General features: G+C 43.1%; 8 protein-coding genes across 8 annotated transcripts; 2 read left to right on the forward strand and 6 right to left on the reverse strand.

Moving 5' to 3' along the window:
- Window positions 1-1,510: 1,510 nt before the first annotated feature.
- On the reverse strand, window positions 1,511-4,532 carry PAAG_05288 (hypothetical protein; the record flags this gene model as incomplete). Its single annotated transcript, XM_015845529.1, has 8 exons — window positions 1,511-1,908; window positions 1,977-2,299; window positions 2,368-2,680; window positions 2,790-3,263; window positions 3,372-3,453; window positions 3,531-3,963; window positions 4,079-4,146; window positions 4,458-4,532. 8 exons carry the CDS (start codon window positions 4,530-4,532, stop codon window positions 1,511-1,513), a joined length of 2,166 nt encoding a protein of 721 aa, XP_015699755.1.
- A 3,090-nt stretch (window positions 4,533-7,622) lies between these two features.
- On the reverse strand, window positions 7,623-9,302 carry PAAG_05289 (threonyl-tRNA synthetase; the record flags this gene model as incomplete). The annotated part of the gene is made up of 1 exon (XM_002792514.1): window positions 7,623-9,302. One exon carries the CDS (start codon window positions 9,300-9,302, stop codon window positions 7,623-7,625), a length of 1,680 nt encoding a protein of 559 aa, XP_002792560.1.
- Window positions 9,303-9,832: 530 nt separating this feature from the next.
- On the forward strand, window positions 9,833-11,281 carry PAAG_05290 (hypothetical protein; the record flags this gene model as incomplete). The annotated part of the gene is made up of 1 exon (XM_002792515.1): window positions 9,833-11,281. One exon carries the CDS (start codon window positions 9,833-9,835, stop codon window positions 11,279-11,281), a length of 1,449 nt encoding a protein of 482 aa, XP_002792561.1.
- Window positions 11,282-13,172: 1,891 nt separating this feature from the next.
- On the forward strand, window positions 13,173-14,298 carry PAAG_05291 (enoyl-CoA hydratase/isomerase family protein; the record flags this gene model as incomplete). Its single annotated transcript, XM_002792516.1, has 2 exons — window positions 13,173-13,504; window positions 13,683-14,298. 2 exons carry the CDS (start codon window positions 13,173-13,175, stop codon window positions 14,296-14,298), a joined length of 948 nt encoding a protein of 315 aa, XP_002792562.1.
- A 244-nt stretch (window positions 14,299-14,542) lies between these two features.
- Window positions 14,543-16,274, reverse strand: PAAG_05292 (glutathione reductase; the record flags this gene model as incomplete). Its single annotated transcript, XM_015845530.1, has 4 exons — window positions 14,543-14,557; window positions 14,679-15,097; window positions 15,195-16,036; window positions 16,120-16,274. 4 exons carry the CDS (start codon window positions 16,272-16,274, stop codon window positions 14,543-14,545), a joined length of 1,431 nt encoding a protein of 476 aa, XP_015699756.1.
- A 109-nt stretch (window positions 16,275-16,383) lies between these two features.
- On the reverse strand, window positions 16,384-17,763 carry PAAG_12016 (hypothetical protein; the record flags this gene model as incomplete). The annotated part of the gene is made up of 2 exons (XM_015847564.1): window positions 16,384-16,544; window positions 17,667-17,763. 2 exons carry the CDS (start codon window positions 17,761-17,763, stop codon window positions 16,384-16,386), a joined length of 258 nt encoding a protein of 85 aa, XP_015702789.1.
- A 92-nt stretch (window positions 17,764-17,855) lies between these two features.
- On the reverse strand, window positions 17,856-19,957 carry PAAG_05293 (protein kinase wis1; the record flags this gene model as incomplete). The annotated part of the gene is made up of 2 exons (XM_002792518.1): window positions 17,856-18,323; window positions 18,446-19,957. 2 exons carry the CDS (start codon window positions 19,955-19,957, stop codon window positions 17,856-17,858), a joined length of 1,980 nt encoding a protein of 659 aa, XP_002792564.1.
- A 639-nt stretch (window positions 19,958-20,596) lies between these two features.
- PAAG_12017 (hypothetical protein) lies at window positions 20,597-21,744 on the reverse strand (the record flags this gene model as incomplete). The annotated part of the gene is made up of 2 exons (XM_015847565.1): window positions 20,597-20,876; window positions 21,242-21,744. 2 exons carry the CDS (start codon window positions 21,742-21,744, stop codon window positions 20,597-20,599), a joined length of 783 nt encoding a protein of 260 aa, XP_015702790.1.
- Between the last annotated feature and the right edge of the window lie 3,644 nt (window positions 21,745-25,388).

A 25,388-nucleotide genomic window follows, 5' to 3' on the forward strand; every position in this document is an offset into this window, starting at 1 on the left:
TTGTCTTGTTATCATCCTGACTCTAGTTGAGCCATGATAGTATATTATTCTTAAAAGTTAAAACATTCAAAAAAACTAATTTTAATAAATTATTAAATAATTAAAAACTTAATATTAACTTTAATGATTAAATAATAAATGAGATTGAGCTTAGATAATTTAAAAAATATTTATTTTAACTTTAAATTTAATCAACTTTAAATAAAAATAATAACATTTTTCTTTATATATTATTTTATTTATTATATTTATTATAAATTAAATATAAAAAATATTTAAATTAATTAAAATTAATTTAAAAATTATATATTTTTTATTTTAATAATTTATAATAATTATTTATATTTAAATTTAATTAAAATTATATTATAAATAATATTATATTATTATTATATTATTTATATTTTAATTATATAATTTTAAATAAATATATAAAAATTTTTTAATTTTTTAATTAATTAATTTAATAACTTTAATTATTTCAAATTTCATAATATATTAATTTATTTTTGTTAATTTTAATAACTATATTAGTTTAAATAATTAATAAAATAAAATTTATAAAGATAAAATAATTAATATTTTTTAAGAAAAAATAATATCAAAATATATTTATTATGAATAAAAATAAAAAGTAAAAATATAGATAATTTAATAGTAAAGTTCAACATGAAAAACATTTAACTAAAAGAAAATTTCAAAATTTTATTCTTTTATTTGCTGTTTATTGAACATCTTATTATTTAATTCCTTATAGCTTTAATAGTAAAGACTAGAGATGCAGCAATTAAAATATATTCAGACATATAAGATTAAGATGCTCTAATTCTAATGTCATTTAATTTAATTAATTAGTGGTTGTTGAGTGTAGATATTTCAGGTTAAAATCTATATAATACATTATTCTTATTTTCCGTGGCTCGCTCAGTGAGGAATGACGTTATTAGACTTTGTCTGTTCATAGTCCTGGACCTAGATCAGCGCTGGTTATTAATATAAAAGGCTCGCTAAGGGATTCAAATACTCCAGGGGCAAAAAAGGCGGTCTGGGATATTTATGCGAAGTAGGCATATATTGCGTCCGTCTTGGAAACTAGGGAGGAAATGTGGGTTAATATCCAGGGCATCCTTTACATTAAACTGCACTGTTTCTAACGTGGTCAGAGGGACACCAATATTGTTTGTAAAAGTGTCATACACATGCTTTTTATTGTTAAGTACAGAGTACCTAGATCCAAATATACAGAACTGATTAGTTGTATCGCAGGTGAAGGGAATAATTTTAACTAATACCCAAGTTTCCAAAACCCCAATTGAGCGTATAAATCAGACGGTTAAACACCACAACCTTGGAAGAGAAGAGAAAGACAGATCTCTCGAACTAATTCTCACAGCAAAAGAGAAAGATATGAAAATAATAGAAATAAATAAGGTGTAGTGAGGGAAAAGCGATTTGTATGATTATGTAAAATATTCCTGAAGTTACGTGTCATATTCATCTCCACGATATATCATTCGCCATTATTCCAATCCGTCTCGAACGCCCCAATCATATTTGGTGACAAAGGCTCTATATACGAGAACGCCTCAAATAGCTCAGGTGCAATGGCGTGTACGCTTTCCTGCTTCAAGGTAGATGGAGTAACCAGCAATGGGTCTGAGGCGATGTCTGTTTGGTTGTGGTTGTGGTTTGTGCCGTGGTGGTCTGCCAGGGGCGGGGGAGTTAGACTGAAAGCACCATGTGGTGGGACGGTGTAGGAAGAATGAGGAGTTTGTATTTGATAACCCTGGGAGGGACTGGGTTCTTCAGCGAAAGAGATAGGTTGGGGGCTGTGGTTTGACGCATTGAGGACGTCAATGCCTAGCTTCTTAAGTTCCTGATCGATTAAACTGAGCGCGGTTTTGATCACTGGCTATTTATTAGTTGATTCGAAAGTGGTTTGCAGGGAAAGGGGACACTGGAAAGCTTAGAATTACCAGGATTAGCGGACGTAACGCGATCTAGGGTAACCATGCAGAATCTTAATTTAGCCAACGTTGAGGGAGACGCATATCTCAACGCCTGCATTTCAAGCAAAAATATTGACGCGGCAGTGTAGATACTGTAAGCTATGGACAAGACAACATGTCCATCTCCGAAAGTACGCCGATAAAGGTCGAAAAGTGTTATTATTGAAGTTGCAGACGATATGCATTGGACGAGTGGTTTCGCGTTGTCGGTTACCTGTGATGATACCCTGAAAGGCCTCGAACAGAGCGTTGGTCTGTGTAGTAGGATGTTCGTGGTGTGGTATAAGCAACTGGAAGCACGGTGGTACGTCAGTAAGGAAGCAAGCAAGACTATGTGTGTTGAGTGTAAGAAACATACTTTAATGTGACGATGTGACTTGGGGGGGAGTATGGTGGCAGATCGTCGACCCTGAGTTTCAAAAACACCGGAAGCTCACCCCACCATTTTTCAAGATTGCTGCTCTGCTGTTGGACGCATCTTAGAAACTCGGCTTTTGTGCTTTTACGGATTGGGTCGTAGATGTGAATTATTATTTGGTTGAGGATTTCTGCTAACGAGCACATCTTCATAAAGCACGAAGTGGCATGGGCTTGTGCAGGGGGGTAATGTGTGCCCTCCGGGAAAACAACACCATGCGGTGTCCATATCTCTAATTCGGCCGTGTCATCCACTACAAATATTTCGATTGGAATTAGCTCATTTCGATCCTGGGGAATCATTGGAAAACGCGTGAGAAATCACATAGATTTGAAACAGCGGGCAGAGTGGGGTTCACCGACATAATATCTGCGGCGGACTGACAGGCGTATCCTGTATTATAGGAGATCTGCCGAAGTAAAGAGACACCAACTTATCCCAAAAGTAACATGTCCAAAACAGACGGTTGCGAATTTCAATATCCTCGTCCGAAAACTCGACTGAGCCGGAATACTTTCTGCTGTCGATGGTGATGCCTAGGTCCTCCACCAATCTGAATGCCATCCCGCTGTATAGCCATGCCTGCGTCCTGTTTCCATGACCACATTCTTGGGCGCTCAATATGAGCAGCGACTGCACGATGGTAATGTGGCCATTACCAGCCTTTAAGCTATCGAATAGACTAGAACAGGCACGATGGGAAAATGCACTTTCCCCGCCATAGGACTTGATTTGATGGGCGATTTTCGGCTCATCCTTACACCATCTCGCAGAATGGGATAGAATTGCATTTAGCAGGATCTCGGAATAGTAAGGGCCATTCAGTTTCATGTCACCTAAGTTTAAAAATAAAAATAAAAACATTAGAAAATAGTTCGAGTCGGTGAAAAGGCATCCGTCAGAAGAACGCAAGAAACACAAGATTCATTGAGCTATTGACTGACGAGTGAAAGCCGGTCGATAAACAAAGTTGAATAGAGGATGTATCCAGCACCAGTGTGAATCGAGCAGGTATTGAAACGGATCCTGTACTAAACTCAGTAAATCTTCCTCAATTGGTCCTCCTCTCAAGCAGCGGCTGCTCTACTTTGGTCCTGTCTTACCGGTATAGTCGCGAGCTGCTCAAACGCCCTCTCCCTCCACGCATTGTTAATAAGCCGTTCCTTGCGGCCATCGAGTTCTGGGAATTCCGGCAATGGACTCAGACTTTCATAGGCAAGGCCGCTCGGTAACTGAAATAGGCTGGTAGGACCGTAAAGCGAGATGCGCCCATCATCTCCTACTTTCAGACCTTCAATGTCTCTGGTTAGATCCGATGTCGTACGGTCATCTTCAGCACTATGCGAGTCGCCGGACACTGCGGTTCTCGATAAATTCATCCCCGAATCTTCGACATCATGCTGTCGTTGCTGCTGTTGTTTAAGGGGCTTCAGATCTACATCTCCACCGTTTCTCCCGCCCTGAACTCTCGCTAAAGCCTCCTCGAGTTCAGCGATGCGAGACTCGAGGGCTTTTGTGTAGGACAAGGTTGGTGTTCTGAACAATTAGCAAAGGTAGCCGAGGAGTTTTAAAGGGGAGAAAGAGAAAAGCCCGAACCCGACCCCTGAAAAAGAACTTGGAACTATTAAATTTTCCTTTATGTCACACTCACAGACTATATATACAGTTATCACCACGCGCGGCACAGCGGGTGCATGGGGTTGTTCCGTTGCATTTGACCTATTGATTGTCATTTAAAAGTCAAAAAAAATTCAGTGGAAAAGATCAGCCACCAAATCGACAGCTACAACCTGGAGAAGAAAAAAAAAATTAAAAAATAAAAAAAAATAAAAAAAAGGGGGAAAGAAAGATAAAGTCCTTTGGAGCAAAATCATGTTTTTAACCATCAGGGTTTTGCCCGACAAGGCATAAGCATCGACCTCTCCCCGGATAGGGTCAGGATAAGAAAAGCACCAACAAACATCTTGGGTGTTGATACCAACGAACCGACCAGAAATAGTCAGAAATAGAAGTGAAACTTAGCTACATACCTTGCGTTTGCGGCAAGCCTCGCAAGAGAATGCACTTTTCCTGGTCACTACAGGCTTTGAAGCGCTCTCAGCCATTGTGTCAGAAGGGGGCCGGCTGTGGGGAGGAGGTGATCTCTCAAACAGTAAGAGGGACAACAGAAGAGCACAAAGGGAAGTGCCCGAGAGTTACCATGTCGAAAGTGTGCTGGCTGATGATGAGTCTGGGATTCATTAGAAGAATGGAGAGTGGAGACCTGGAGGTGTTTGCCATCGGGCGGGCCGAATTGGCGAGAAGGCAACTCTAATAACCGGCGACTAATGATGGAGCGAGGGGCAGGTTGCAGCAAGCAACTTATGCTAATTGCGATTAGAAACATGAACTGACCACTCAACACACGTCTCTAGTCTAACGGGCGGGATTACAATGATTTACCGTGCATGAATTTTAATATGGGATGGGCGGTTGGTTCTCCTTAACGAGGATGAGGATGCTTTTACTCAATAATTGCTCATTAGAATTTGTTCAAGCAGATTCTGTCAGATCAAGTGGTATGATTTGACCTTGTAACCAAGTAGGATCAAAATCTGACTGTAGCTTCTAGAGGAAAAAAAATCAAGACACTTATTGTACATTTCTCGAAATTACTGGCAATCAGTAATAATTCACTTCTACTATACCAATGTTTGAATCAGAATCATTTCCAAAGCTGCAAGCCTGAATAATCTTAAATGATTAATGAGTTCTAGTACATATATAATACACTAATACAAACTGAAAACTTTAATTAAATTTAAAGTTATTTTATCAATTAAAAATCGGAGATAATTATTGATTTATTCAAGTGAAGTAATAACTTATATTCAATGAGATTACTAAAAAATATACAAAGCTTTTATAGAAAAATCTTTTAAATATATGAATAAAAATAAAAATATATATTATTAATCTTAATTTAAATTTTTATTTGTAAGTTAATTTAATTTTAGAAAAAATATAAAAAGTAATTAATTAACTATTTTATATTTATAGTATAATTTTATTATTAATGTAAAAATATTTAATAAATAAAAAATAGTTATATTAAGTAATTATATTTATTAAAATATAAATAAATAAATAAATAAATTATATAATTATATAAATTTTTTAATAATTAATATTTATAATAAATGTACTACTGAATACAACTCTTAACACTTTTTATAAAGTAAATAGATAAATTCAATAGAAGAAAAAAAAGAAGAATGAAAGCTAGAAAGATGAGTAAAAGTTATATATGAGTCAGACTGAAAGACTTATCTGAAGACTAAATCTTTGTCTATGTCTATGATTTGTGACGTGCTTATCTGAATAAAAAGTTTTGATTATAAAGAATTATCACTTAGACATTAGCTTATTATAAAAAAATTTTTAACTTAATTTATTAAATATATTTAAATTATAAAAACTATTTAATAAATATAATGTATTTAAAATTATTATTATTATATAAATAATATAATATAATAATATATTTGTATTTAATATAAATAAAAAATAAATAATATTTAAATTTACATTAAAAACCTTTAAAATAAATTAATAATAATATAAAAGTTTATTAATAAAAGCCTTTTAAATAAAAAGATTTTAAATCTTTATATTTGTTTGATTTAAATATATCTATAATAGAAACAGTTAATTTAAAACTATTAAATAAACTAGTTATTTATAGTTTAAGTTTATAATCTTTAAGAGTCTAAAAGTAACTGCAAAATCTTGAAAATTAAATTGCTCGGAATATATTCAAATGCATGAGTGGCACAAGGTTAAAATCACGTTCGTTAAATGGTCACTTACGTTATATAGTTCCGAAATGCTCAGAGTTCGTTGATCGTTAAGTGGTCCACTTACGTTATATAGTTCCTTAATGCTCAGAGTACGTCGATCTTGGAGATATCAACTTCTCCGATTACCAGTGGTGTGATAATTCATTCGTTCAGTCGACGTAGGGCGGCCAAGGTTTGGCGGGATAGTTTCAACGTAGTTAGGAGCGAGTAGTTAAAGTGAAGGGATCACTATTCTGGTATTGATATATGCAGATCGCCCATGGTTTGAAGGCTGTCATCCATGTATCACGGATGCATTCGAGGACAACAAAAGGGTCTATGTTTCGACTCTAGCTACCTTATAGCGTGTGTAGGTGTGGCATGGGTAGTGTTCGTTTCTCTTCAAGCCGGCCAACTATTGAGCTGTTCAGAATCGTATCTCATCTCGAAACCCTTATTCTCGGGAATTTGATATTTGGGGTTTAGCAAGTTATTTAATTATCTGACGTTTAGGTAATTTTCTATTTTCTATTTCTGTTTGCATATTTGCTGTCCGCTGTCCGCTGTCCTTGTTCGCTATCTATTTTACGGTATACGGGACATAGCCGTCGGTTCGGCAGAACAACCAGTAACGATGCACGCCGAACCTGGAACCAATAGTTAACTAACCAACCCGAAGACTCGGCTCTCGGATGACCGAACGAAAAGGTCCGGAGCACGGACCTCAACATGTCTGGACCCGAGCCTACAGGTCAAAGTTACATCGGCTTCATACAAATTGATACAATAATTACAACACATATATATCATATATGTCAATCAGTTTGTCAATCAATATGATACATGCTTAGTCATCGAATTAGTTAAATCAGCTCAGAGCCGAGGTCGGATCATCTGCGTCCTGGAGGTTTGACGGTTGCGGCTGGGGGAAGAAAGGAATGAACCAGGGAGACTCGGAATCCAGTGCTGGCTAATAAACCTCCCCATTATTTATTATTCGGTGTAACAGGTTATTTACTAGGTTCCAAGGTTCAGTGCGATTTACCATTTCATGCCCAGGTGTATCTTATTCTTGTCAAACAGTCAGGGGGGGAGGCAGGTGTCTATGGATGTTGACGGACAGATAGGTATCCTCTTGCACCCATATATGATGGGCAATTTTCATTGAGGACAAATAGCGGGAAGTTATTTTACCAATATAGCATCGGCATTTATATCTTTAAAGTTTCTATAGTTATTAGACCACAGTCTACATCCAGGGGAGAAAACTGGAGAGCACTCAGGGACAAAAGAACGTTGGTCCACGCCTGAAACAGCTCCTATTTCTATCCTCACTCCTGAAGATGCATGCCACCCGGCGCCCGCTGCACATCTGTCTCAGTGGAACCGCGTCTCTAAGTGCAGAAGCCATTTATAAACGTCATCTACCCTCATTTTCATCTTCACCGTCGCCACACTCCTATAGTCCCCGTTGTTCGAATTTGGGGGGTTAGTTACGTCCCAGCACGGGGTGTTATCAAGAAGGCTATTTGTTGTTCGTCCCTCGCTGTTCCCAAGCCCAACCACCGTCAGACCGGTTAAGTCAATATCAATGCTTCCATCACCTAGGTTCTTCTCTCCCAGCACGAAGATAAGATTATACTTCATCTTCTTTGCCTCTCGAATCTTCTTCCCCAGAGATCGAGCCGATGTGTCAACGTCGATACGAAACGTTGTCTGCGCAGGTGATATCGGTTTCAATGGCTGTGCCGTTGAGTTTGAGTTCGAGTTTAGCTCTCCATTCCGGTGAACTGGGTAGCCGGAAATCTTGGTTGCTGCGTCTTCTGCAGCTTGGACAAGCTTTTCATCCTGTGACACAGTTAGGATGATTCCTTGGCGAGGCGATAGCCAGAATGGCCATCTACCATTATAATTTTCAATTAACAGGGCAAAGAATCTCTCAAGCGAGCCAAAAATCGCCCGGTGGATCAGGACAGGCATTGCCTTTCCCGGAGTAGCGGGGTTGTAGTCCTCCTCGCCCTCTGCAACGGCATACCCCAGTTCAAACCTCTGTGGCAAGTTCATATCCAGCTGGATGGTGGAAAGTTGGTGGAACTTGCCATCTGAATCTTGAACCTGCATATCGATCTTGGGTCCATAAAAAGCACCATCCCCCTCATTCAACTCCCATGATCGGCCATTTTTCTCCAGCGCATCCCGCAACTGCCGCTCCGCACTATCCCAGAGCTCAATGCTGCCAATGAAATCCCTTTCCGGCCGCGTAGAAAGGACGAGTCTGTATTTATTAAATCCAAAGGTATTCATAACAGTATCAGTAAATCTTAAAGCTGATTCGATCTCACTGCCAATCTGCTGCGGGCGGCAGAAAATATGGCCGTCATCTTGATGGAACCGGCGGACACGGGTAAGGCCACTAAGCGATCCGGATATCTCGTTGCGGTGGAGAGGGCTAAAATCAGCATACCGGAGCGGCAGCTCGCGATAAGAGTGATTCTGTGACTTGAAGAGCAAGCAGTGGCCGGGACAATTCATGGGCTTAAGACCATACGACTCGTCCTCGCCAATCTCACCCTCCGCCGTCTCACCGGAGGCTCCTCTCCCGCGGACCTCGTACATGTCATCCTTGTAGTTTTGCCAGTGGCCCGAAACCTCCCATAACGACTTTTTGTAGATACTTGGAGTTAGGACCTCGCGGAATCCGTACTGTGCATACTGTGCTCGCAGGAAGGATGTGAGTTTGTTGAGGATATGTGTGCCGTTTGGGAGGAATAGAGGCGATCCAGGACTGTAAACGGATGTAGTGAAGAGATCTTGCGCCGTTCCGACCACTCTGTGATCTGCGGGACGAAGGGTTGGGGTCTGTGGAGAGGAAGCATCATGGTGAGGTGTATAATCATTGGTGGTGGAGAATGTGGCCTGCGACGCCGTACATGAGCAGCTTCTCACAGCGAAGTTTGCGGGATGATGGAGTTTGTGTCTCGATTGAGGAGATGTATTAGCCGCGGACCAGATGGGAAGACAGCGCCATCGCCCTGTGAGGATGCTGGGCGGCCGCATGTGTGTTGGGGGTTAAGGTTGTTGGCTGTCGATGAACAATTAGTTTGGTGGTTAGGATTAGTTTCTTATTTTAATTTTTCTAATTAATTATTTTTTAATTTTCTGATTTTATTTTCTTTATTAAAACGCTAAAATCGCGACATCGCGTTGTTTCCCCCCCAAACACCAACTCCTAAACTTCATCATCAACTCATTGCTGAAGTCGAACAGCGCGCACGCAATTCTACCTGCATAAATGAACAACACAATAGATGCTTGCTCATGACCCCATTTTTAATCTAAACCATATGTGGTTGATTCAAAAAACAACCTATGAAAGAGTCCCTTTCCTTACACCTCGCCTATTGCCTCCAGGCAACACTCGTCTTAAACACCAGCTTCTTGAAGGGAATAAATAACAAACAACGTTCTCTCTTCCTCAGCATTTTGTGGGGCTGCTTGTTACAGAATTCACTTGAAAAATAAATTTACAACTCCTGGAACGTCTTGCTGGCCGGTTTCTCTCTCCGCTCCAACATCAAGTTGACAAGATGGCATCCTCAAGCCAACCAAGGGCATCCCGACTGCTCGGAGAATCATGGGCTAGTTGGTCTCCAGAAGACGCGGACCAGTCGACATGTATCGATAGCGACGATGAATTTTATTCTGGGCTAGATCTACCTTCGTCAAACCCATCAACGGTGCCTGGTAATTCTCTATCCATTGACAGCAGCCTGATGCCTCAGTCTGGATTCCTCCAGGACGCATCCATGATATCACTATCCGGTCCGGAGCTCGTTATGCCATCTATACACCAAGACTATTCTCCTGATGGCTCTTGGGTGGTTTCCCACCCTTCCCCTTTGACATCCAACCCCCCAACCTCTCGGGATACAGGGGCTGCGGGTTCTATCAATCCGTTTCCCATAGACACTCCTCGGGATCATGGAAAGCAGGAGAAGCAGCGCAATCACGCTTTCTCAAGATCGTCGCACGTCACAGACGACTCAGGACGGCCCAAGGTTTCTACCAAATACCTGCTAATAGGCATCTTGCTACCCTTTGCAGTATATTTGGCTAGGGTAACATTCTTATCATGGGTAACAGAGGGTACAAAGTCCGCAACATCTTCAGAGTCAGCGCCATTTACTCCCGAAGGAACTCCACGCCAACTGGAACTCTTAATGGACGCCCGTGCTCGACTTTGGCAAATACTTAGCAACTCAGGCGTATCTGCTTCCCAAATTCCCGGCCTTCTCAAGGGATGCGAGTTAGCAGTTGTTGAGCTCTGTAGCTTATGGACGGGCGACATGGGATCGAAGCATGAGGTAGAATTCGAATGCGATAATGCCTTGATTGCCGTTCTCCAAGCCAAAGAAACAAGCCGCTCTCTATATTGGCACTCTGGATCTGCCTTAGATGAAATCGATCGAGAGCTTTCAAGGATAAAGAGGTCACTGATTACTACTACCGTCGATGAATCCAATAGTCTTGTCGACCTCATTATGGAGGCATTGAATATGCGTTTAAATCGACCAGTTGTGAAATCTGGCATTTCAGACGCTCAGTATAGGCAAGCCGAAACGGCATTTGAGCTTGCGGTCAGCAAACTGCTTACCCAGGCAAATTACATGCTCGAAACCCTTAACTCGTTTCAATCTCGCCTGCAATCTATAGCAGAAATCATTTCGAAATTTAACGGGGACCAGGAAACTTCTGGTTGTTGGTCCCACCATCCCGGAGGCGAAGGGGGTGATTTGTTTGCTACTCTTATTCGAAATATCAAATGCACCTTTGGGAAATCACTATTTGTCTCATTCAGCCCTAAATTGGGTGGCAGACCGTCAGTAAATATCGGCGGCAGTTTAAAAACTACTATTCAGTCGAAAATAAGCTGGGCGGATCAACAGCAGCAACTGGTTGTGATAGTTGTGAATTCTTTGGTCTCTCAGTTAAAGCAGCTGCAAAAGGACTGGGATATGGACTACGAATCTTCTTAGTTGGACTTGCAAGGGTGTATGCGGCTGTGATCGGTTGTATTATCCTTTCTTGTAGCATCACGCTGGTTTTCGACATAATCGTACCCCATTTCCCGCCTCCTACACTCTCCTCTTTTTTCCCCCGTATAACATTGGAAAGGCTGCTACCATGCTTACTCCCCATCAAGATGTGGGTGATAAACTTTCTTTGGCACAACTCTGTTCCTGGCAGGCATTTCCAATCTAGTAAGTTTGCGTTTTCTTGTTTTGCGAGAAGTTTCTAACTAAACAGTAGATGAGAAACGCACACTCGGACCGGACTCTTAGATTTTGAACTTTCCTTTTTCTAATTTAGCATGGAGGATGCATATAATCACTGCCGGAGATATACAGAAAAAGGAAAAGAAAGAAAAAAGCATGAACCAACGTCCAAAAAACATACGAAAACCCGGATTCGCTGATAGTCACCCACTCAAGTACTGACATGCCGGCGAGTGGTTTGAGTACGGCTGAGCCGACGGAAAGGCCTATTTCCCACTCCCTGTGCTTATATGTGCTGTTAAAAACATAAGAACAATATTTGACGCTCATGGAGTTGACTTTGAGCTCCTCACTCCAATCCCCTGATACAGTGACTTCATGATTCAAGAAAGTGAATGTCTGACTAGCTGTCATGTTTATTCCATCCGCTAATGTATATGTCAATATAGAGCCCCGTCGGTGGTTCCAACCGTTGCTGAATCCGTCGAAACGAAGCATTTTAGAATTCAACAACCTAGAAGTATACAGAGACTCTGTTCTGAGCTCCTGAAAATTTCACTGGTGATATGATCATTTCAAGAAAGGACTGGATTCAAATCCAATGCACATCCTATAAGGAACTCACCATAATTCGTCAGCAAACATACTCGACTGGACTGTGGCACTACCTTCTCGCACGAGGAACACTTGATCTGTCAAGGGTGAAACACGATGGACTCCTTTGTAACTCAAACACCATCCTCACTCATGTACAGTCTAGCCCTTTGATTTTTTTTTTTTTTTCTACCAACAGAATGCTGTTCGACGAGTCACGACTAGGGGTTCTGGTGCAATAGCTCAAACGGATGAGGACATCACAGATAGCGCATGATTCCTTCTTTCCTATGATGGTTATTTGATTGTGTCTTTTGAAGGTTGATCAGCTGTAGTGGGGTGGTGTCGGAGACAAAGATAGGGGCATCCGGACTTTAAATGCCGTCTTCAATGCATAGGTGCAGATCTTGCTCTTCTTGGAGCGGCATACTTCGTAATGAGGCTATAATCATATTCCGTTGCCAATGTACGCAAGAGCGGGCAGCAGTTAATCATGTTACATATAGAATGTTTTAACCCTCACCTGTCAGTATCTTGTATTGTCATCATCCATATAGACTCTCGGCATTGCCGGCTGTGCCCTAGTTGTTACCCGGTACCTCGGCGCATCTGACACCCACGGCAGCCAATCACAGAACGCGGCACTCGGCTATGCCCCGCTTAGTAAGGCCAAACCTGCATTTTTCAGCTACGGAGACAACCGACATATGTACACAAGTGTATGTAAATAAATAGATCAATCATCGTTACCAGATCTTATTGCACAGAATAATACTCTATGCAGTACAGACATATACGCAAAGGTATGCAACCATGCAACTTTTCTTTTCTTTGTTTGGTCTGTTCAGCACGTATCATCGCAGCGCAACACATGTCACTGCAGCTACATCGTCTCTCCAGTGCTGGTAGAATTGATGCAACAACAACCAAACTCCAGGAAGAAGCAAGCAAAATAGATAAAAGAAACTTACAAATCCCAAAAGCTAACAGGCTGCTCTAGTTCTTTAACTCCTCAAAAGCCAAAGGGTTATTATTCCAACCCCCCCTTTCCATCACCATGTCCATCCAAGTACCATCGTCCTACTCCGCCCTCCCAACCCAGCACATCAAGGTCGACCATGTGCCCGCCAACTCCGCGAAGCCCACACCAATCCTCCTCCTAACCCTCAACCGGCCCAATAAGCTCAATGCCTTCACCGGCACCATGGCGGAGGAATTGGTATCCTTCTTCAACACAGTAGATGTCGATAACCGTGTCAAGGTTATCGTCGTGACCGGAGCCGGGCGGGCGTTTTGCGCTGGTGCAGATTTGGAAATTGGATTCCCTAAGAGCACGGCGGGTGGTGGGCAGAGGAGGAATGAGGGCGATGATGGAGAGCATAGGGATGGGTATGTGACTTTTGGCATTTTCTCCTCTGTGTCAGCATACATTCTTCCCCCGCCCCGCCCGTTACATCCCCAAAAAACTGAAAATATATATATATATATATATATATATTAATAAATAAATAAAATAAAATAAAATAAAATAAAATAATAATCTAATCTACCTAACCTCCCCATCCAGCGGCGGCCGGGTAACCCTCGCCATCCACAACTGCCGCAAACCAACCATCATGGCCCTAAACGGCCCCGCCGTCGGCATCGGCATAACCATGGCCCTACCCGCAGCCATTCGCCTCGCAACCCGCGGCTCAAAAGTCGGCTTTGTCTTCTCACGCCGCGGCCTAGTAATGGAAGCAGCCTCTTCCTTCTTCCTCCCGCGATTAATCGGACACAGCCGCGCGCTCCACCTCACCGCCACAGGCGCCACGTACCCAGCAGAACACCCCCTATTCGGCTCTTTGTTCTCCGAAGTGTTGCCAACAGGTGAAGCCACGGTGGCGCGTGCGCTAGAGCTGGCAGATGAGATTGCGAAGAATACGTCGACGATGGCGATCTCGTTGATGCGGGAGTTGATGTATCGTGGGCCCGGGAGTGCGGAGGAGGCGCATTTGTTGGATTCTAAGGTTATCTATGGGTTGTTTGGGGGGGTGGATAACGAGGAGGGGGTGAAGAGCTTTTTGGAGAAAAGGGCGCCGAGTTTTAAGGGTAGTTTTGCGAAGAAAGATGATTTGCCGGAGTGTTACCCATGGTGGACGCCGGTGGATGTGAAGCCCAGGGCGAAGGCGGTGAAGTTGTGATTTTATTTATATTTTCCTTTTCTTGAGCTGAGATGATGGGAGAGGTTGAGAGGCTGGTTGCGCGAAGTGAGGGATCTTTTGGTTCATACGGAATATTTTGGGGGTTAAGCATTGAGATACCCAAGACATGCATGATACAGCAGGTTTTATTGTAGGTTCTATTCAATGAACCAACTTATATTAAAACATAAACGCACTAGTATATCAAGAGCTACAGAAATTTTAACATATAGAGACCTCCTATCTATCTCATCGTAACCTGAACGGAAAAAAATGATGTCAGTAACAACAGCTGGAAAAAAAAAAAATAAATAAATAAAATAAATAATAAAAAACTAAAAATAAAAATAAAAATAAAAATGGAGTCAAGTAAAACTCACCAGCTCCTCTGCGCTAGTCGGATGAATAGCAACGCAAGAGTCGAAATCCTTCTTCGTCGCCCCCATCTTGATCGCAACCCCAAATCCCTGCAACATCTCACCCACGCCGAGACCCAAAATATGCAATCCAACAACCTTTTCATCGGGCCCTGCGCAGACAATTTTCATCTCCGTCGGGTTCTTCTGCTTCTCCTCCGCGGGCATGACATCGTAGAACATCGCGGTGAATTTCGTATGGTAGACCTTGATATTCTCCTTGCCGTACTTTTCGATGGCCTGAGGCTCTGTGAGGCCCGTTGCACCAACTTCGGGATGCGAGAAGACAACGGTGGGGATGCTGCCGTAGGAGAGCTTAGATGATTTGAGCTCTGGGGGCCCGAAGAGGCGGTTTCCGAGATGCCGACCGGCGGCAATGGCGACTGCATCGGGATATTAGTGTCATCATTCGAAAGTAACAATTTACGGTGGAAGGGGGAACCGATGATGGCTGGTAAATATATGTATGGCCTGACGTACCAGGAGTCAACTCCGCTTGCCCCGTCACGTCACCTAGGGCATAAATACCTCCGACAGAGGTGTTCTGAAACTCATCAACAACAATATGACCAGATTTCTTAAGCTGGACGCCAATTCCCTCGAGGCCCAAGTCTTTCACAGCAGGGGCTCTCCCAATAGCCCACAGCAATTCATTAGCCTCGAACACCTCACCATTAACATGGGTCATTTTCAATTTCCTATCCGACCCCTTGCCATCACTAATCAATTCCACCTGTTTAAAGCCATTGAACCCCCTGTGGATTGTAACGCCCATATCCTCATACCGCTTGGTTATGGTGGCCTGAATCATTGGGTCGAATCTGCGCAGCAGTGTATCTCCACGGATAAACATGTGCGTCTCAACGCCAATGGACTGGAGTACACCAGCCAGCTCGACAGCGATATAGCCCGCGCCAACCACAGCGATCTTGGGCGGAAGGACCTCGAGATCAAAGAACCCGTCACTGGTAATGCCATGGTGTGCACCGGGGACATCATCGGGGAAAAGAGCGTAACTGCCCGTCGCAATCACGATGTGCGGAGCCGTGTAGCGGACTTTTCTCCCACTGCCGTCCTGCAACTGGACCTCAACCTCCTTCTGGCCAGTGAAGCGGGCGGTGCCGTGGATGAGGTCGATGCCCTCGCGGTTCCAGTTGCGCTCGTAGATGCCATTGAGGCGCTCGATGACGGCGTCACGCTTGCGTTTGAAGACAGAGAAATCGAAGGTCAGGTTGTGGGGGATGTCGTAGCCATAGTGGACGCCATCGCGGAGTGTTTCGGCGATGGAGGAGAAATTCCAGGTCATCTTTTTGGGGACGCAGCTGGATGGTGGAGTTGAACGGGTTATATCAGATTTTGGTTTTTGCTTTTTTGGTTCTCGAGATAATAATGTGGAAATACGCACCCGACATTAACGCAGCAACCACCAGACCGTCCATTCTCGATAATGAGCGTTTTGGCCTTGTACCAACCCGATGCCCTCCTGGCAGCACCGCTTCCTCCGCTGCCACCGCCAATGACGATGTAGTCATATTTCTTTACTTCGTCGATGGGAGCCATGGTTACGGATAAATCTAAATCGGTGGATGCGGCAGAGCGGGAAGAGGGAGACGAGAGGGAAAACTGTGCGGAGAGGGAATGAAGACGTAGATTGATCGGAATAGAACTTCTACTGGAGGCAGTGGTAGCCAGCTTCGACTGTGAGAGGTGGTGGTGGTGGTGGTGGTGGTGGTGGTGGTGGTGGTGGTGGTGGTGGCGGCGATTGGGAGGATTGCAGGCGGAGATAGCCAGGGGTAAGAATGCGCAGGGGATTGTTGCTGTTGTATGGAACTTTATGGGTCTAACGTTGGAGAGATGAAGAGAATAACAACGACAAGACGAAGAAGAATAGAGTCTGGAAAAAGGGCGGAGAGGGGGCATTCCCTTGATATAGGAATAGCATCTATTAGGTCTAGATAGATGGTGGGGCAGGATTAGGTTGTGTGGGTGTGAGATTTTCAATACAGCGGAAATACAGCGGATGGAGTACAGGAGCACTAGAATAGAGGACAGTTGCCAACCAACTCTGGACTCCGCTCAATTCCTATTCCTGGTCACTTTTTTGCTTTCTTAAATACTCAATTGGCGAAATTAGTTTATTATCTCGAGAGAGAAAGGATCAGAATTTCACAACGAAGTCGAAAAAGTAGCTGGGAAAAATGCGGGTAGTTAGGTAGTCAGTTAATTAATGGTGACTAAGCCAAGGTCAACAATTAACTTTTTTGTCAGCGCTCCGAGAGGGCGGAAAGTCTGGGTGTATAAAAACTACCTGTGCGGAGCAGAAACGATAAAAATAGAAACAAGTGTGAAATAATTTGAGAGCAGAGATTATTATCATTTGGGGACAAATGAGACATACTAAGTATGGAAGACACTCACCTCAAGTAGATGTTTTTAAAAGACTCCGAAACTTAACATTGATAGCGAGTATTTATAGGGCTTTTACCTGGGATGAGTCCTATAAAGATACGTATACTAAGTGTTAAACATGGGCGACCAAAACGGTCCGCCGGCTGACATCAACAAAGTACGCGGCGAGAAAAAAAAATAAGAAAAAAAGAAAAGAAAAGAAAAAGAAAAAGAAAAAAGAAAAAAGAAAAAGGGGGAAGAGAATGAGAAAATGCCACCAAGATGTTGCCGGTAGATAAATGCACGATCGCTAGCTCCATGGAGTATCCCAAATCCCTCAGGAAAGATTGAAAAGAACAAAATGAAAAATGAAAAATTAATATAAAAGAAAAAGAAAAAGAAAAAGAAAAAAAAAAAAAAAGAAAAAAAAAAGGAAAACAATTCGTCCATTCATTCATCCCGCGCCAGCGCAGTTTCATGCTTCCCCCTTTCTCTCTCTCGCTTGGAATGTTTTCACCATCTACTGAGCTGCTCACCACAAAACCCAACCCCCCTCCCACTTACGCCATTGTGTCGTTCTCCTTGCACCCTTGCGCTGCGAATAAACCCCTTCGAATCGAGCATCTACCCCAATTCCATCCCATTCTTCACTCGTACTCATAATCCCCAGCCACTAGCCCATTCCTTTAACCCCGCACAATCCATATGAATTCAACCATCAGACATCCCCTCCATCCCATCCACCTAGAGTAATTAATTACGCGACGGCGCCGACGAATGCTCCAGCAACGGACTCCCCGGAACCGCATCGAGCGCCACAGCATGCAGCGCCGGCCGCTCCAGCTTGCCCATGACCCCCCGCGCACGCCTATCCAGCGCATCAATGACCCACGCAGCAACTTCCCCATCGGCCGTTTCGAAGGGTGTCGAGGTGCATTTGGAAGGGTCGACGTTGGCGGTGATGCCGATGTCCATGTCCATGTCAATGTCCATGTCCATGCCGACACCATCGGCGCTGTCTCCGTCGGTCGTCCGGTGGCGGCGGGGTGGGTGGTGGTAATTAGGTGGTTGTCTCAGGGATGATAGCCAGGGGTGGCGGAGGAGGTGGTCGTAACTGGGTCTCAGCGCGGCGATTTTGTTCAGACAGCCTTGGACGAAATCCTTGGCTTCGGCCGAGTAGCCTTCTTCGGGCAGTTTGGGTGGGTCGCCGTGGACGATGGCCTGCAAAAAGGAGAAAAAAGAATGTATTGTTAGTCATTTGTATTTTCAAGTGAATATATATATATATATTTTATAACTGGGGCCACTGCTGTGAGAATTTCAATTTGCAATAATATACTTACGTTCAATTGGCTGAAAATATTGTTGAACGTCTCGGGAGGGTAGGGATACCGGCCCATGGCGCATTCGACCACTGTCAGACCCAAGCTCCATATGTCGCTCTGAACACTATATGTTCCGCCACCGGGAGTGGCGCCACCACCAGAAATCCGCTCCGGAGCCATGTAACTCTGGCAGCCGATGTTGGTTTTCGCGATACTAGCCACCAGATTCCCACTGACGCCAAAATCACAAATCTTGATCTGCCCACGCGTGTTGATTAGGATATTAGTCGGTTTAACGTCGCGGTGGATGATGTTGTGTTCATCCTTCAAAGATTTCAAACCCATGATCGTGGACAGAGTGATTTTTCGGAGGATATTCTCGGGGATTCCGTCGCCATAAACTTTTTCAACGGACCCACCGTCCATGTATTCCACACAAATGTACACAGCGCCCTCCTGGAAAAATGCACCGTAGAAATCGATGATGAACGGTGATACACAACGGTGCAGGATGTCCAACTCCATAATAATGGCGGTGAATTTTGCTTCGTCTAGTTCGAGGCGGATTTCCTTCATGGCCATGATGACGTTGGATGTGTTGCATTTTGCGTCATTAAAGAGCGGTGTCGTTGTTTGAGACGACGACTGCTGTCTTGTAAGTGTGCCACGTAATCCCACGCCAGGTCTTCGCATATGCGGACGACAGTGTCGAACCTTGTAGACGGTACCGTAGTTGCCCTTGCCCAATTCCTCAAGGGTGTCAACTTCATCTAACGAGATGCTGAAGCTGCTCCCCGAGGTAAAGTCTATGCCGCCACTGTGGATAATAGCCTTGTTGCGGAAATTTAAAGTCCCTGCCTTCGTGTCAACGAAGTCTGAGTATTTGGAGAACAGGGTCTCAGGAGGGCCTCTAGCGTCTTGTGAAACAGCTGATGCACCCGGAAAACTTCCAAATTGCCCCAGGTTGGCTGCCCCAGGATGAGGTCCGGTAGCGTCAGACAGCTTCATGCCACGATTAAGCCCCCTCTTTGCAGCTAAACCGCCCATTTTTTGTTGTATTACCGGGCTATTGGGGTTTGATCCGGGAGAATGCGCCGGCCACACAGGGGAGGAATGGGATGGCAGTCTCGCCATGCCTCCCGGTATCGGACCACCAACCAGAGTAATACCCTGGATTGCAGAACCAACGATGGGACTTCCTCCAGGCATATTGCTGTTCAAGTACGGGTTCGCCCCGGGTGGAGCCCCTTGTCTAGAGAGCGAAAAGGCCTTCATTTTCGCCTGGATGTCCTGGTTCAAACCGCTCGAGCGTGGGATGGCGCCGGGAGGACGAACGGGAGGTTTTCGGGCTGCATTAACGTGGCCAAGCGGAGTGGACGACCGGGGCATCGCTGGGGAGGGGTTGTCGCCGACGGAATGCAGGGCTGGGAGCTGAGACTCGAGCGAAGGAAGGGAAGAAGTTGACAGGAGATTGGGGACGGGTCCCGAGAGATCATCGTCGGTAGAATCCGGTGAGTCATGGCTATCCATCTTTCCAGCGTAATAGGCAGGGTGTTGGTTGTTACGGACGAATCGTGGAGGGGGGTAAGCAGTTTGGTTGTGACCATAGATATAGGCTTGAGAACGAAGTTCACCCAAACGACCCACCGGCTTCTACTAACCTATTATATATATATATATATATATGTATGTTTTCACTCGCGAAATCTGTTTGGGGAACTTGTTCTTAACAACCGCACAAGACGCACGGCCACAGCAGAGCACGTTTGCCACTATCTATCACGGGGGGCATGCAGAAAACGAGCGAGGAGATCAAGGGACGAGAAGGAGGGCTGACGGAGGGATGGCAGGTAGTTTTACATACGGATATATAGATGTCGATAGAGCGTGCAATATCTGGCACCCAAGTTCTCCGCTGTCAAAACCGGGCCAGTCACGGCAAGAATTGACGGGAGGGGTGAAGAAAAAAAAAGTTTTCGGCCAAGGATCAAGGGGGGTCGTTCGGCGGGGGTGGTGGCTTGCACGGCGCGGTTAGATGTGCACGACGGGAGGCAAAATAACCCAACAGGAAGCAATAGTCTTTCCTTTTTAATTCTTTATCTTTCTTTTTCTTTTCTTTTTTTTTCTTTTTTTTTTTTTTTTTCGGTTCTCTCTTCGTTCGTCCTCCTTTCAGGTTTTCTTGTTTTTTCCTGCCCCTGTGGATACTAGGAACAAACCAGAGAAAGAGGAGTGGATAGTTGGGTCACCTTGGTTGGGAGCGGGGAGGTGGGAGTAGTGGCATGCGGGCTTCAAGGCAGCAGAATTTAACGGGGCCCCCTTTTGGACTAAGTTGGTTGGTGCCAGTGCAACAACAAGGGCCCAACCAATCAATGACTGAGTGGTGGAGACTAGGAACCGCAGCGTCCATAAGAAATACGGGGAATCTGGGCCCTGTCGATATATCCGCGAACTGAAAGGAAAAGATAAATAAATAAAATAAAAAAATAATAAATAAATAAAAATATTCAAAAATAAAAAAATAAAAAAAAATAGGAGAGTAGCAGAGGAGAAGCACAGGTTTCACCCTGGAGTTCACTGACCAGCCAAGCTCTGCCTGGTTGGGTGTTGGTTCGGTTGGTTAGCGGGTTGACTAACTTCTTGGGGCCGTTAGGGTCACGGCTGAGCTGGAAACCAGTTAACCGAGTGTTTATTTGGAGGGACTCTCGGTCACTATTCAGTTAGTGAAAAAACTACTTAACTAGGTTAGTTAACTAACTAGTTAGTTAACTCAGGCAGAAGCTGGCTTATGTAAGAAGCTGGTTTGTGGCACACCACCGGCTTGCTTCCCTTGGATGGCTGCAGTCCCAGTGCGCTTGGGCTCTTCCACAGCCACATTGCAGCAGAGCCGATCGTATACGGGTATGATCGACAGTTAGATCCTCACCGAGGACGTCCGTGGCATATCTGCTGCACTGGATGGGCGTTGGAGCATGCATGGGGTGGAGGTGAAAAATCAGTATGATCGGAATGTTGCATGGGGACAGAGGCAGGGTGGCGTTGTTATGGTGGTACATACGCTCATACCGCCGTATTATAGCCAGAGCGCCCAAAAAGAAGGTAGTTACGCAGTGGATTTTGGACGCGTTTTGTCGTTCTTTCTGCGAGAATGGCCCCAATGTGCGCAATCTAGCGGGAAATCGGCGACATTTTTGATAGGGGGGAGGGGGTGGAGTTGAACAGAGTGAAGATAGAGTCGCGCCAATACTACCCCTATTGTATGAAGAACCGTTGATTTTATTTGATATTCCATCATTCGCCCTCTCATCAGAACCTGACATTGAAAATTCTGCAAACTCTACTGATGAATATATGTGCAAGCTGCACACACCGCGTGGTTTCAACCCTCAATCGAACCCTTCGTCTGATTCAGCCCTAACAGAAGAGTTAAATTGGCTTCATTGAAATAATACCCTCATGAAAAAAACCTGTATGACGCTTAGAAAGTAGAAAAAATGACGAGCTGGCTGTACAATTCCTATCCGAGCAGAGAAAAGAAACCAATTTTGAATCGCTTTCTCCTCTCCTGCAGAGCTTCCTTCTTTTGCTTTTCTAGTTAAGATTAGAGTTGAAACCTTAACTCAGCTCCTGTGCAGACTTTGACTGGTGAGCCTAAGTAAATCTTATCTTAAAACAGTCACTTCAACCAACCTTGAAAATGCTCGCTGAAAACAAATGTATAAAATGCATTATTATTCTCTATCTTCAGAATGATCCACAGCTTTTCAGTTCTTAGTTTAGCTGAAATTCAGAGAGATAAAGTAGCTCAAAAGAAACTGATTTCATTTCAGCTCAATGACTCAGTCGCGTATATCTTCTGTCTCAAAGACGAATAAAGCGGTCTCGGAAGTCGGAATTCAAATCATGATAATAAAATAGAAAATAAAATAAAATAAAAATGGACGCGTCTCCAAGTCTCTTCCAACTCCATATTGCAGTGAAGCAAGTCTCTTCTCCATGCAGAATACAACGAGTTGACTCATCTCCTCTCCCCCCTCCCAGCCAGTGGCCCATGGACTTTTGCAATACCCGGCCGGCGACCTAGCACAGCATTTTCTTGATCATGCGATTTGATAACTTAACCAGTTAGTCAGTTAGCCTTCCGGTAATCCCGCTCGCATCCGCTCATACGCCCGTTCATTCAGACCATTGCCTAGTTGTGTCATTTGATGATAAGTAAATCCTGTAAAATATATATATATTTATAAAATAACTAATAAGATAAAAATATTATAAATAAAACTCCATCGACAAAATCGAGCATTTAGTTGTCATAGAAGAATTCCGACCCTGCCCTCCAATGTATTATTTCAGTGTTTTAAGACCCAACACACCCCCAAACCAAGGCTGCCGGCTGGATAATGGTTGATTGATTTTGCATACGATCTCTTGGGTTGTGTTGTGAATTTCTTTTATATATATATATATATATATATACGACGCTATCTACAATGAATGGCGGTTTCAGCAGAGAGTTTGGTTGGAACCCAATATGGGCCTGGTTGGGAACGCTTGATTGGGGGCCCGTGCCTGTCGAGCCTAACCTTGGGCCAAGATATCCAAGATTGCGAACGTTTCGAGTGAAGTGGGAAATCGCAACAGTTTGTTTTGTTCGGATACGCTGAACTTTGTCTGTGGCGTTTTTCTCCGGAGCCAAAAGTTAGTTAACTTGTGTGCAACTAAGAAGAAAAGAAGGTTGGAAGATATGGTGGTTCAAGGACTTAACCCCCCCCGCCCAGGGTGGCGGTGCTAGGGGAGGAATAGTACGACTTCCCGAACAGATGTTTTGATGCCCGCTCACATTGACTTATTTTTATTCTTTGTGCTTTTCGTAATTCGTCCAAAGTGTGGGAATGCGAACCTTCAACGGGGGAAATTGTACCCTTGAGAGCATTGAAAGAATAAGCTACTGTGGTTGTTCCGTACAGCTTATTGTGAATCTAGAATTTGAAAGAAGAGGAGAGATTATGGTAACTTGTGGGAATTATTGAAGGTTATTTGTTTTCCTTATCTCCATCGTGGAAACTTGGTGAGATCCAGGTTTTCTTTGCCTTCCTCACGTGACTTGTTCGTGAAAATCCGAGTAAGAGAGAAGTTCTGTTCTTCCTCTTGTCTCTTGCTTTCTTTTTTGATTTTAATTCAACTTCCTACGAAACGGATAAAAAGATAACACCTGCAATACATGAGATCAATCGACACGACATTTCTACGGAGGTTCTGTTAGTTATCCATGTCTTGATATCTTCCTCAGAGGTGGGAATAATATGTGGATACTACAAAGAGAACAAACAAGTTTTGTTTGTTGGCAACCTCACTCCGCGCCTCAACGGCAATATAAACCGTTTTGAACCAACTGTCAATATCCGAGCCCGAAGGCAAACAAGCCTTAAACAATATACAGCTCCTGACATACGTCCAACTGCCCAACTTTCCCCACTTCCAACGCGCAAGCCAAGAAGATTGACAGCGGGATTTTTTTTTTTTATCCGAGTACCCACCAATTAGTTAGAAAAGCCAAGGCATTGCGTCGAAGTGAACAGGAAATTATACATTATTACTATAATAATTACTTATTAATAGTTAAGTGATATAGTTAGCTCTGTTATATATTTACTAACTAAATAACAAGATATACATTATTAATAAAATAATTAGAAGAGCAAGATTTAACAAGATTTCTTAATAGGAATTTATCAAGTTATTTATATCCTTTATCTAAATATTTTATTTAACTATTCATTATAACCATGTTATTACTGATTTATATATTGGTCTAAAGCTGGAAATTTTTACTTATTACATTAATATAATAACTATCTTCTTAAATCCATAATTAAAATATCTAACAGTATAATAATTACCTAGTTTAAGTAATAAATCTATCCAATAAGAATAAATTAGAAATAATAATATAATAATTAAAATAACTAAACAAGTTATATGTAATATAAATAATAAGAAGAATTATAAAATAATTCGCAGATTGCCATGTGATGTTTGCAAAGTTAGTGAAACGGGTGATGTCAGAATCCTGGCAGTTTAGGAGGGAAGAAAGAAGAAGAGAGAGCGAGAAAAGGGCTCCATAATTGATCGCCAACGCGGCATGCAGGATTACGTATGAGTGAAGACATCTCTGGTAGTTAACTGTTTATCGAAGTAGAAATTGCCAGAAATGTTGGTGGGCTCCCGGAGGACATGATCAGATATCCACACCGCCTTGGATACGATAGTTATTCATTCCCCGAAGTTGAGCAGTACATGGAGAAACCTACAGGTCAATATTGGAAAAAAATATTTTTTAATTAAAAGAAGATTTTAGGCAGCTAAATAACAGTGATGTAAATTGTTATCGTCGCTGAAATTCGAGGCCACTACGGCTAGTTAAAGATTTTAGTTACAATTTAGAGATGCATTACCTATTTTTACATCTACGTTCATGCCAGACAATGTTCATTATTAAAAAAAAAAAAGGAAGCATTCTAGGTAACTATTTGCTGAACATGGTCTAGTTGCAGTTTTGACTTAATATCTCTTTGGGATGTTTTTAGCTATATCGTCAGACAAAGATGTTGAGAGAAAACAAATGTTGATTCTACTCTGCCAGTCGATCATTGTCAACAACGAAGTCTGCAAGTAAAAAGCAACTCACCTCGTCTTTCAATATCGCAAATCAAAATCAACATTTAACTGAATAAAATAAATCAAAATGCAACATTCTCTCTCTTTCTCTCTCTTCATATGAAGTACGCTGAGTCAATGTTCTTGTTATCGGCTGGCTGAGCCGCTACAAAAAAACCTTGAAAGAGCACCAAAACTCAATGCATGAGCTGCTGCTGACAGGGAGAGATAGTTAAAACAAAAAATCTTTCTCTCTTTTACTCATCAAAATCAATTTTGTCTTCATTCAGCTTTTTAGAGATGACCA

Source organism: Paracoccidioides lutzii (assembly GCF_000150705.2).
Source record: "Paracoccidioides lutzii Pb01 unplaced genomic scaffold supercont2.14, whole genome shotgun sequence".
In the NCBI taxonomy this organism is placed as follows: domain Eukaryota; kingdom Fungi; phylum Ascomycota; class Eurotiomycetes; order Onygenales; family Ajellomycetaceae; genus Paracoccidioides; species Paracoccidioides lutzii.